The sequence below is a fragment of the Podarcis pityusensis genome (assembly GCF_964106645.2).
Source record: "Podarcis pityusensis genome assembly, chromosome: 12".
NCBI lineage: Eukaryota > Metazoa > Chordata > Lepidosauria > Squamata > Lacertidae > Podarcis > Podarcis pityusensis.
In genome coordinates, this window is record NC_138037.1 from 25,907,621 (window position 1) to 25,920,319 (window position 12,699).

At 42.8% G+C, this 12,699-nt stretch overlaps 1 protein-coding gene across 12 annotated transcripts in view; it reads left to right on the plus strand.

Moving 5' to 3' along the window:
* The window catches only part of ADAM22 (ADAM metallopeptidase domain 22), a 125,195-nt gene that overhangs the window by 75,890 nt on the left and 36,606 nt on the right, over positions 1 to 12,699 (plus strand). For all 12 annotated transcript variants that reach the window (XM_080975185.1, XM_080975180.1, XM_080975187.1 and 9 more), the window contains exons 10-19: positions 2,157 to 2,228; positions 2,681 to 2,847; positions 4,420 to 4,504; positions 5,050 to 5,140; positions 5,825 to 5,876; positions 7,139 to 7,238; positions 9,030 to 9,101; positions 9,562 to 9,654; positions 10,371 to 10,451; positions 12,116 to 12,166. In XM_080975185.1, coding sequence (XP_080831311.1) covers positions 2,157 to 2,228; positions 2,681 to 2,847; positions 4,420 to 4,504; positions 5,050 to 5,140; positions 5,825 to 5,876; positions 7,139 to 7,238; positions 9,030 to 9,101; positions 9,562 to 9,654; positions 10,371 to 10,451; positions 12,116 to 12,166 — 864 coding nt within the window. The remainder of the gene's footprint in view (positions 1 to 2,156; positions 2,229 to 2,680; positions 2,848 to 4,419; positions 4,505 to 5,049; positions 5,141 to 5,824; positions 5,877 to 7,138; positions 7,239 to 9,029; positions 9,102 to 9,561; positions 9,655 to 10,370; positions 10,452 to 12,115; positions 12,167 to 12,699) is intronic.

Sequence of the window (12,699 nt, forward strand, 5' to 3'; positions counted from 1 at the left end):
TTAAAAAATATGTGCCTCAAATACAAAGGTGCATTTTAGGTTACATCTAGTTTGGCTCCTTAGCTATTGCAGACCTCTGAATACAAGATGTCAACAAATAATCATTATTGTCACCAGGGATGGCTAGTAAATCTTCATGATCTGCTGGTGAATTTACCAGAGGCACCTGCTGGTAATCTGATCCTAGGCTAGATGCATTTTAATGAGTATAGCTGTTCATGCACCCAGTTTACCAAAATTTGGGGAAAGAGTGAAATAACACAAAAGAAGTGGTTCTGTCCTACTTATGAAATTAACTATAGAAATTCTCCATGTTAATTCGAAAAACACACAGAATATGTGGGGTGGAGCCACTCCACAAACAGGATCGATCCAAATTAGTATAGAAGATTTTAGGGTAAGCCACAACACTCTTCCTCAGTGGTGATTCTTTTTCTTTAAATCTTTGAGTTTCACTCATTAATAAAAAGGGTATTGTTATTTGCAATCCTTAATGCCGCAGGGACCTTCTCACACACAAGCCCCACCCATTATTCAGGTGCAACTCTGCTTCCCGCCACCCCCGTGAGGTTTCCATAGGAGTGGATTGAAGTGTGTGTTCCATTTAGGCACTTACACACACACACAACCCAACTTCATCCAAATTATTACATAAGATGTCTCTCCATGGAATAAGAGATTATTGATCGCTTTCTTTGCCTCTGTAAGAAACAGGAAAGAAGGTAGTCATATTTTATTGGAGGCACTTTGAAGCAATTTGCTCTCCTTGCAATCGTGGAACTATTCGAACTGAGAGTTGCCAAGGAGATTTCTTTCTTCCGTTCTTTCTTTTCTTCATAATGATTGCAAACTTGAGTTCTGCAGCCAAGAGCAAAGGCAGATCTCAAAATCTGAATCCTTGGAAAGCTGCCAGAATAAGGAAGAGGCAGAACTCTGTTGTAACAAAGAAACTACAGTGTGTTTTTGTATGGTGTGTGTGTGTGTGTGTGTGTGTGTGTGTGTGTGTGTAGAGATGAAAAAGGACAAACTGTGTAACTGGAAAACTTTCAGGACCACAGGAGTGTATTTCCATAATCGCTTTCTATTAACAGTCAGGGCGATGCACAATATAAACAGTACAGTCCTATACATGTCTGCTCAGAAATAAGTCACATCGAGCTCAGTGGGGGTTACTCCAAGGTAAATGGAGCCCAAAATAGCTCACACAAAACATAAACATCACTACTATCAGTAATAAAATACAATAATATAAAAGCAACACTGTGAAATATTAATAAAAGCCCAGTGAATTAATGTCCATATCATTCTGTCCCCCATAAATACTTCCACAGTTTATTTCCCTAAATTCTTTTTCACCAGATCTCCCAAGCATATACTGTGTCTCCAGTTCATAGAAACAAATAAGCGCTGCTCATATGTTACTTGTATGTAGGGCATTCTGTCAGTGATGGAGGAGTGGGATTGGTCAGCTGCCCCCGCTCCTGACACCACATCCCTGAGCTAGTCCTACCCTAAGGGTGCATGATGTGAGCACCTGACATCTGCTGAGGAACACCTGTGTGTGAACAGCTGCTTCTGTGTAGCAGCTCAGTGCAATCGGAACACCTGGTTGCGCTGGTGTCCTAATCGCCTGGAACTCATGCACATGAGCAGGGGTAGGGTAGCCTGGGGGCAGGACCAGCAGTTTAACCCTGCTCCCACTTCACAGTGTAAGTGCCCTGAATGCTAGTAATGCATGAATAGGACTATGGGGCATAGGCTTTCTGGCAACCATGTGAGAATTGGAATCTTCTGATCATAGATCACTGGTAATACCATATTTTGAGACAATGAGGAAGCATAACAGTTGCTATTTTTTTCTCTCCTAAGCACATACAAGCTGGCCCAGTAAGATATAGGTTGAGGGATGCTAATCTCGCTACAAATGAGGCCTGTACTTTCTTCTTGCCTATCAGCTTTGTGGGATGTCCTTTCCATCAATTGGTACTTTGACCTTCATGGTACCATAGGGAGTTTAAGATAACAATACTAGTGTTTAAATAGATGGCCAGCAATCCATTTTTCACGGGCGAAGCAAGCCTTTGATAAAAGTGAGTTCTGAATAGAAATTGTGCTTTAGAAATCTGATTAGGATTTGTCTGTCTTTTGTCCTTCAGCTGAAAAAGCACCGATTATCGGTCGGCCACACAAACAGCTTTGCAAAATCAGTAGTGAACATGGCAGATTTAGTAAGTATAATTCACAAGCTGCTAGTGCAAGATAGATTTGTCAGCCTTATCACGGGGATGGTAATTTTGGGTCAGGGAGCGATAGCTGCAGTGCATTTTTTTCATCGGTGTCTGTTTTGCCATTGGATGACTGAACCGCAGAAGTCTCAGTTATCTCATTAGGACCATTCCTGTATTATGTTTCTGAATCAAAGCTTTCACAAGTTTTGAAGCACACTCCCTTATATTGGGGGCGGGGGAATGGCCTTGAAAATATATTCAGATATTTAGCCCTGGATCACATTGCGCTTTAATCTGTTAAGAAAGGAGAGGGCTCTGACCCTTCATTAAAGTACTGTTCTTTATGCTCAACATATCCTTAACTACATGGGGGCAAAGGGGCTGTTTTAAAGAGAAAAAGAGGCAAAATTTATACTGTCGCTTGATGATCATTCATTTTGTTAATGTGCTAGATTTACAAAGAACAGCTCAACACCAGGATAGTCTTGGTTGCCATGGAAACCTGGGGTACTGATAACAAGTTCACCATATCTGAAAACCCACTGGTGACCCTGCGTGAGTTTATGAAATATAGGAGGGATTTTATCAAAGAGAAAAGTGATGCAGTTCACCTTTTTTCGTACGTAATTTCATATTGTTTTGTTATCACTTGGGGTAGTGTATTCTGAATTGCTAGTGCTGACTGACGTTAATTTGGTCTGGGCATAATTCTAAACCACAGTTTATGATTGCATGCGTGAGCCTTGGGTATGTGCACGCTCCATTTCCCCCTTCTCCTCAGACATGGCCTTGAGGTGATCAGAAGCTATCGTTCCCATTTTTAATTCAGTGGTTTATTGTTACGTCCAAACCTCGAACTCTGTTTAATCTTAAAAAATGATTTTGGGAAGCAAACCAGGATTGTAAACCAAGATTAACTTGTTTCCCCTAAACCACAGTTAAGGCTAACCACAATTTGTCTGATTGAGTAACTGTGGCTAGTTGAAAACGAGACTAAAAAGTAGTTTGAGGCTTTGTTCATGTAATGCCTTTTGTTTCATCAGAACACAGCCAAATATTTTACATGATGTCCAAATGCGCTGTGTACTGTAATACACACTTTACACATTATTAGGGCAGATCCATGTTTAAACCAACTCGTTTGACCCTGAACGCCATCTATTTTCATAAATATTAAAACACAGATAGGATTTTAAGTGTGGTAGAAGTGATTTGAGCACACATTCGCCGTACTCTGAGGAATTTTGCTTTTAAGGCAGTGAATGGGTTATTCAACCCACATCTACAGACAGCGACCGATTTGCATAGGGATTACATTCTGGACCCTTGCGTGCATTGGTGGGGCCCATGTAAGGCCACCCCGTTCTGCCCCCACCCTGTTCCACCCATTTTTGTGATGTTTTCTGGTCACTTCTAGGTTTGGTGCAATGCTTGTGTGTGCAGGCATGCATATATCGGACACACCTAAAATGCTCACTTCCATTTTTAAATATTACCTCAGCCTTCTCTCAATGCCATCTTCAGTGCGGACTGCAGAAGTAAAACCGGGAAAGTCAAGGAGGGCTTATCCCAGCCAACCCCACTGATTTCCCCCCACAAATATTTAAATCTGGATTTATGTTTGCACCCCTCTAGTATCCTTGTGTCTTATTTTCCAAGGGAGTAAACAAGGCATAAGACGAGCTCCTCTTGTCTGTCTTAGTTGACTTGCACTTTAAGGTAGGATCTCTCTAATGCTGTCCCCAAGGCAGTTGTGTCACAATTTGAGCACCTTGCTTGAAAGCACCCAATTCCTACTGGCTCTGTGTTAGCCTCCCCTGACGCCAGGTGTTTTTGAGTGCTCCCATTAGCCCCAGACAGCTGGAATGCATGAGATTTATACTCTGAAACATCTGGGGGGCATCAGACTGAAGGAGCCTGATCTGTGCAGATCATCTCTTTTCAAATTGTTTCCATGTTGTTTCAAATTCATGGTAGCTTCCTTTTTAAGGCTGTGGCTTCCTGCTCTCTTTCCTTCTCCCCGCTGCCTCCAAATCACTGTGCTGAATCAGAAGCGGGAACTTCACAAGCAAGCATACGTGTTTTCTGTCTCCTGAATCCTAAGCTAATGCTTGTTGTTTGAAAATGCCATGGTTTCTAAATTGCCGCTTTGTGCTTTTCTCACTATCGTTTTTGTTGTTTTTCTTTAAAGGGGGAGTCAGTTTCAGAGCAGTCGCAGCGGGGCAGCCTACATTGGTGGTATTTGTTCGCTTCTGAAAGGTGGTGGTGTAAACGAAGTAGGTCCAAATGCCTCTAGGAACACAAAAGGGCTATGCTGAAATGTTTTTGTGAAAACCCATGTCTGGTTCAGCTCTCATGGCGCAATGCTGTGTGACCCACTCTCCCCTGTCACAATGGGAAGAAAGCTTCCCTTGGTACCAGTCAGAACATGGAAGGGGAAAAAGATTTAAACCGTTCTCTCCCTCCCTCCCCCCCCCCCGCTCCATGCTACAGTCTCAGTCTAGCTACACTTCCCCAACCCCACACTGGATTTTTATTATTAATATCCTATAATAAAGTTTAATGCTATAGATGAACTTGTTTTGTATTGGATGTCTTCTCTAATCATTTAAGGGCAAATGTTTTTACCTGTTATTTGGCCTGTGCTTTGCAACTTTTAGCCAGCTTGCTGTTCCCCTACGGTTCACGGGAAGTAAATGGAACAAGCCTTTGCAATCTCATCTTTCGCTTCAGGACAATTCTTTTAAAATTTATAAAACACTTGTAAATTGATTTTCTTTTCCCCTCTCCAAGCCGTTGCGTCTCTTGTTTTGTCTTTCAGTTTGGAAAGCCGGATTTAATGTCAGTAACGTTGGCACAGTCCTTAGCTCACAATCTTGGCATTTTCTCAGACAAAAGAAAATTGCAGAGTGGTAAGGAAGTTTGGTTGATGGTTTCCTTTTTAAAAATGCTTATTTATTTATCATCCCCCCCCAGGAGGGCAGATGTATTCTCATGCCCCCTATCTTTACCCCAGTCTCTCCTTTTCTCTTTCTCGGTCATTGTAATAATATATTATTTTTCAGAAGGAAAAGGAAATTTTGAAAGATGTTCCTAAGAATGCATCTGAACTCTCTGGAATTGCATTGTTTGTTAAATAACGAATCAGGGATACAGTTTTGGTCTAACTGTGGCAATTATCCTATGGTAATTGTATGCAAATTAAATGCAGATCTTTTGGAATTGGCCACATCTGCACCTCATGACCTGGCTGGTGGTGGGGAAGTATTTCTCCTCTCCTATCAGATATGGGACACGGCATTAAAACTTACTTACTCCATACACGCTTGTGAGAGCCAAACCCATGAAGGTTTGTTTTGCAGGGATCTTTTTTTCATAGATTTCTGGAATGATACATTTAAAGATGAGAAATGCCCTTACTCATGGCTTACTTTGGTATTATAGAACTCCTTTGGGTAGGCATTATTTATAAGTATTGTGTATTCTTCCTTACTTCTTATTTGTTTCTCCTAATATGTCCCCCCCCCCCCATATTTAGATTATTTCCAAAGGGGGGGGAAAAACAAGAATGTGTAATTTATTTTATTTTATTTTAGGTGAGTGTAAGTGTGAGGACACATGGTCTGGCTGCATAATGGGAGATACTGGGTAAGGTATTTCTTTTGAGAAACTTCAGTGCAGCAAAAATCTAGATTAGGAGGTGGGGATGGTCGGAGGAAGCTGTACTAAATAAATAGCATTAAATGGAGCTGTGCACCTGAATCAGCTGACAGCAAATTGATGCACATTGTCAAATTGACAATGGGTTGTGTTCAGCTAAGTCCTACTCAGAGTAGACCCATTAAAATACATAAACATAAGTTAATCAGGTCCATTAACTTCAGTGGGTCTATTCTTAGTAGGGCTAGCACTGACTGCCACCCATTGAGTCTGTGTGTCTCATTCGGCGGATAACAGTCTGCCTGCTGGACCAGGCCTATGGCCCATATTGTACAGCACCTTCTTCTCACAGTGGCCAACCAGATGAATGTGGGAAGCAACTGGTATTCAGAAGCAAACCACCTCCAACAGCAGAAGTAGAACATAGCCATTGTGTCAAGTTGTGTCTGATAGCCTCATCCTCCATTTGTCTAATCTTCCTTTAGAGCCATGGAAGTCGGTGGCCACCACAGCACCTTGTGAGAGCAAATTCCACAGTGTGACAATGTGCTGTATAAAGAAGCACTTCCTTTTGTCTGCCCTAAATATTTCAGCTTTTTTGGATGTCCATGAGTTCTAATGTTATGACAGGGAGAGTGAAAAAAGTTCTCTATCTGCCTTCTCCTGTGCCCTACATATTTCCACAGACTTCTGCCATGTCACGTCTTGCTGTGAGTTCTAATGTTGCACAGCAGAGGAATCCACTAGTGCATCAGCTGCACTAGCGGAAACTGGTCGCTCAACAGATTACACAACCTCTTACACAAAGTTACTTGCAACCTGCTTGTGCATTCTCTTGTGCAACAGTATTCTGGTGGCGTCAAACTTTTTACCAGCAGAACAAGTACACTGCAAAGTAACCTTAAAGGTAAAAAGGGACCCCTTTACATCCATGTGAAGTTTCTCAGCTCTATTCCTTATCATTCTTTTGTATTCCTCGGTGCTCCAGATAATTTGCAAATACTAACAGCAGAAGCTGGGGAAAGGCAAAAGCTAATGAGATTATCTAGGGCATCGCTGGAGAAAGCACAAGATTCATTTCGATGACAATTCTTCCTACTGGTTTTAATTAGCAATAAAATAGCTTGAGGAAATAACTGGCAAAAATATTCCTTCCAGTGGAAGCACTTTCAGTCCAATAGAAGTCCTTCCAGAACGTTTATGAATCCATTGGTGGGTCATGAAATAACCTGCTTCCCCCTTTGATGCAGCTATTACCTTCCAACCAAGTTCTCCAAATGCGACGTTGAGGAGTACCACGAATTTTTAAATAATGGAGGTGGAGCCTGCCTTTACAACAAGCCTTCCAAGGTAATAGCGGTTTGACACTAGAGGAAAGTAACTTTTTATTATTCTGTCTACTCAGATGCTCAGCTCAGTGTCATCCCAATCATTTGTATTGAAATGCTTCTTGGCAAACCCACCTGTGTAGCACTTGTTATATATTACCTTATCTGTGACCTTGTTTTTTTGGAGCATTTTAAAAACAAAACTGTGCATTGACTTGTTTCTACAACACATTGGGCGTAAGGATCACTTTCCATAGTAGAGGTTGCTTGCTTTGTTTAGTGCTCCACTTAACTGGACACAGAGCATATGTAGGGGCGAGGACTCTTAGAATATCCTGTGACAGATGGGGATGACCAATCTCCCTTTATTCAGTGATTCCTCTACAGGAGTCTATTTTTAAGTAAATCTGCATATATTTAATTTTGGCTTTGCTTTTCATCACAGCACTGGGATTCAGAGCTCCCTGGTTTTTCATCTCCTGAAATTTAATCTGCTGCCTCCCCCTGCCTCTAGTAGTGCTTTTTAATGTGGTGTTTTATGGATTTGTTTAAAAGTTTGTTGAGAGTTTCCTTGGGTTTCTTTTTAAGAGAAAGGCAGGATAAAAATATTTTAAATAATGAATAATAATCTGCATATGCAGTACTGAAGTGGAAACGGCAAAGTTTTAAGGAAGTTAAAGGAGTTTAGGATTAAGGTGCAAGTGAAATATTTTAAAGACTTCTTCCAACTATTGAAACTCGTTTCCCTAGCATCACTGCTATAACAGACAGTGAAAAAATAGTTAAGCATTTATGTCCTTCCCTTCTGGGCGTCTTACAATATTTAAAAACGAAAATGCTATAAAACAACAACAGAAACCAAATGAGCCAAGGAGGCAGGGCCAGCAGTTAAACCCCCAAACACTTTGTTGTTGTTTAGTCGTGTCCGACTCTTCGTGACCCCATGGACCAGAGCACGCCAGGCACTCCTGTCTTCCACTGCCTCCCACAGTTTGGTCAAACTCATGTTAGCAGCTTCGAGAACACTGTCCAACCTAAGCTGCCACAAAGAGCAACAGCTAGAATAAAATGGTTGTTTAAAAATGCTTGTTTAAAAATGAAAAGGCATTTGCAAAGATGCAACCACAAATGACCCTCTTTGTATACAGTGGAATAATTTAGTGCGTAACATTGGAAAGACGCTTCATTTTCTTTTCTGTATGTCACTGTAGATGTGACTCACACAAGCCTTTTTAGGCATTGAGTAATAAATATGTGAAGCGACTATTGAAAAGTGGTAGTCGCAGCCCCTGGGTGACAATGCATGCACAAGCTTCAACCCTGGCTGATGCATGAACAATGCCATGCTCCAGGTGCACAGACATATTAGACAGGAGAACTGGTTACCTATGGCAGCGGTGAAAAACCCCACGTCCAGCCCTAGCTGCCCCACTGAACTTTCCACAGCCCCCGTTTCCTACTCTGAGTGTATTTGAACAACCCTTGAACCCTTGCTTGTCTGGACGGAGGACAGAGAAGTATACAGCATCCTGCTGTACAAACGTAAAATTTACATTGGTTGCCTCAGCCTTTGGCACTCCCCACCACTGGAACCTGGCCTTTGGAAGCTTGCCCAGAAGGGAACGTGGTCCCTGGGCTGAAAAATGTTTCACACCCCTGGACTCCAGGGGTTATAGCTATAGCTTGCATATTCTTGAGAGCTCCTCCACCTAAACATATGAATATGACTGTGGGCTGTTTTACCGGTGGCCAAATAATGCAACCCCACACTTACCATTTTTATCGTGTCTTCCTTATTTCTTTTTCATCGCAGCTTCTCGATCCTCCAGAATGTGGCAATGGCTTTGTTGAAGCTGGAGAAGAATGTGACTGTGGTACTGCGACCGTAAGTCATGCAATGAATAGTTTGCCTGGGGCATCTCTTCCTTTCCAAATTAGACAACTCATTAAAGAAGAAGAAGAGAAACTGCCTTAAGGGGGCAGGCTTACTGTTTGCATTGTCTTCCGCGCCAGCCACTTGGTGAAGGAAGCAAGCTGCACATTAACCGTGCATTTATGCATGCACAGTGGTGCTGGTGGAGGTACTTTGGGTCTCCTTGCAATGTACCAAGCAAGTGTAAAAAGAAGAAAAGGAGACTCTGGGGTGTATCCAAGGCTCGTCATGCTCAGAGCATGTTTCTCAGTTAGTAGATGCCAGAGTATAGGCTTCTCCCAAGGCCATCAGATTATGTATTTATTTATTTTTTAATCTGAAGTTTGCATTATGCGCACCATAGAGTGTCAGGTGAAGTTTTGAAGAAATGCGCTCGTCAAACTGCTGTTTTACAATTGCTTCCACTCCTCAGGAATGTCGTGCTGAAGGTGGAGATTGCTGTAATTCCTGTAGTCTAACGGCTAACTCCGAATGCAGTAATGGACTTTGCTGTAAAAAATGTCAGGTGCGTATTTAAGTGAAGGATTTTTATTTATTTGTTTTTTTTTAAAAAAAGACCGTTTAAAAGCCTGCCGCTATGTAATTATGCCTACTTTTGATTACCAACAGAATCGACTCATTTTCTGAAATCTTAACAATGTTTCCTTCGCAGTCAGTTTCATCTGCAGGACGTAGCACAGTATCTCCTGTTTTCAAACACTTGTTTGTTTACAAGTCGGCCAGTTGAGAAGATATTAAAAGAGAAACAGTAGCACAGAATGACATGGTGTTATAGCTGGAAGGGGCCTTGGAGGTCACGCAGCCAAACCCGGTTCTCGCTGTAGGATCTGCAATGGAGGATGCAGCTACAGTTATCCATGACAGATGGCCAGCCATCCTTTGCTTAAGTACCTCCGGCAAAGCAGAGCTTACCACCTCCTGAGGCAGGCTGCTTCAGTCTGTTTCTCCTAAGTTTAGCTAGAATCTGCTTCTTTGAACCGCTTCCCTCCTTTATATGGGCCGCTGATCACAGGGGTTGTGCCGTTTATAAATATAGTGGCATGTAATTGTAACCTTCATTATTGTACTTGGACATTTGAATTTTGTCAGTAGCATATGAGAACCCCCAATTCAACCCGATGCCAAGAACAGAAGAAGAAAATACTTTTGTGTGTGTGGTATTTTGACTTGAACTGTCAAAAGGTTATAGATCTTCTCAGATATTTAATGTTTCTTTTTCAGTTTGAAGCCAAAGGAGTTGTATGCAGAGAAGCTGTGAATGATTGCGATATTGCAGAGAGTTGCACAGGAGACTCTAATCAGGTAAAGTTTCAAAATGAGCGACTAGAAGGCTGTAGCTCAGTATAGCAACAGAACGTCTGCTTGGCATGTAGAAGGTCCCTGGTTTAATCCCTGGCATCTCCGGGTTAGCATTGGGAGAGGCTCCTTCCTGAAGCCCTGGAGAGCTGCTGCCAACAAGTGTAGGCAGTATGGAGTTAGAGGGACCATTGGTCTGACTCTGTATAAGGCAGCTTCTTACGTTCAGAGAGAGAGTGAGGTTTGCAAAATCTGGACATTCAGTTAATACCCACTTGGACAAAACAATTTTGGGAGACAGGAGGCAATGTCCAATCGAAGGAAAGTTTTAAAAGCTGCATTTGCATTAATTTTAGACACTGCAGTGCAGCTTTAAAAACTCTGGTCTAGCTTATCATATGTGTCAGGGGTTCAGGAGCAGAGGCAAGGGCAAGGGAGGAAACAGAGAGCGAGGGGGAGGAGGCAGAAGAAAAGATGAGTGATGACGACGACCCGAGATCTCCGAGTCTTTCCAGTGAATCAGAAGATTCACAGAAAGGAGCACCAGTGGCCAGGGCAAGGGGGGAGCCTAGGGGGACACCCCAGGAAGATAGAGCCAGAGGGGACTCAGAGGGGAGCAGTTGGAAATCAGGACCAGCGTCACCGCCAGAGAGCAGGGAAGAGGAAGGGCGCCAGGGATCAAGCGCTGGCAGCTCACAACAGGGGGGAGGGCACGAGTCAGGAGTGGCCACACCTCCATCGGGGAGCGAAGAAACGGTCAGACGGAAGGTGGAAGGTTGGGCGCGCGTGCCAAGTTCAAATGCACAGGAAGGTGGCGCAGTAGGCAGCCCGGAAAGGGAGCCAGGTCCTAAAGCCCGCCGAAAGGAGGGAGAAGAGTCAGGGGGGTCAGCGTCAGCGTCAGAGGAATCCCGGAAGGAAGAGACCCCGGGGGGCAGAGGGACCCAGAGAAGAACAGTCAGGCGGAAAAGGTGGAGCAAGGCTAGGATATTAAGTTGGTGTACAAGGGGCGGAGACTCAGATGGAGCTTCGCCGATCTAACCATGAGACGTAGAGTTGCACGCAGCAGCTTGAGAATGGAAACTGTAACTCAATAAAGACTTTTATTTAATGATCGCTGGCTAGCGTGATCCTCTGTGAGCTAGGATCTGGAAGCAGCTCTGACAATATGGTTCTTTCTGCTTTTTCTTTGTTGTTGTTGTTGTTGTTGTTTAGTCGTTTAGTCGTGTCCGACTCTTCGTGAGCCCATGGACCAGAGCACGCCAGGCACTCCTGTCTTCCACTGCCTCCCGCAGTTTGATCAAACTCGTGCTAGTAGCTTTGAGAACACTGTCCAACCATCTCGTCCCCTTCTCCTTGTGCCCTTCATCTTTCCCAACATCAAGGTCTTTTCCAGGGAGTCTTCTCTTCTCATGAGGTGGCCAAAGTATTGGAGTCTCAGCTTCAGGATCTGTCCTTCCAGTGAGCACTCAGGGCTGATTTCCTTAAGAATGCATCCCAGTACAGCTCTTGCCACTCTTTTGTTGACTATGAGGGCCACTCCATTTCTTTTGCGGGATTCTTGCCCACAGTAGTAGATATGATGGTCATCCGAACTGAATTTGCCCATTCCTGTCCATTTTAGTTCACTGATGCCCAGGATGTCAATATTTATTCTTGTGCTTTTTCTTTAGTGCTCTCCAAATCTGCACAAAATGGATGGGTATTCATGCGATAACGAAGAGGTATGTACAGTGTTTCATTTGATAACTTGCGTAAGATAGGCTTGAGCAGATAAAAGCTAGTCTGTTCACAGACGCCTATTAAAGGAGTCATTTGGGATGATGGAATCTGTGATTCTAAACATGTGCTGCAGAATCTCGTGCCAGAATCGTGTCTCTTCCCCACCCCTTCCTTTTAAATATATGTGTAAATATTATAGGTTCGGTTTCTTGTTCACTTTGTTTCTTGCGTATCACATTAGGGGCAGATAGACAATTGTAATGTAACGTTAATACTTCAAATACATAACAATAATTTGCACTTCAGTTGGTTAGGTGAGTGAGGGGGGAATAGGTTTTTGAATAGTAAGACCTTTTTATTTAGATCTGGCAAACATTTGAAATTGAAATTGTATATTAAAATGGAGTTGCATATTAAGGCTGATAGGCACACTTACCTGGCAGTATGTCCCATTGGTACCTATGGTTTTTTGTTTTTACTGTTTTATAAGCTTTCCCCCTCAGTAATGTAGAAACAAGCTAAGCAATAGTTTTTT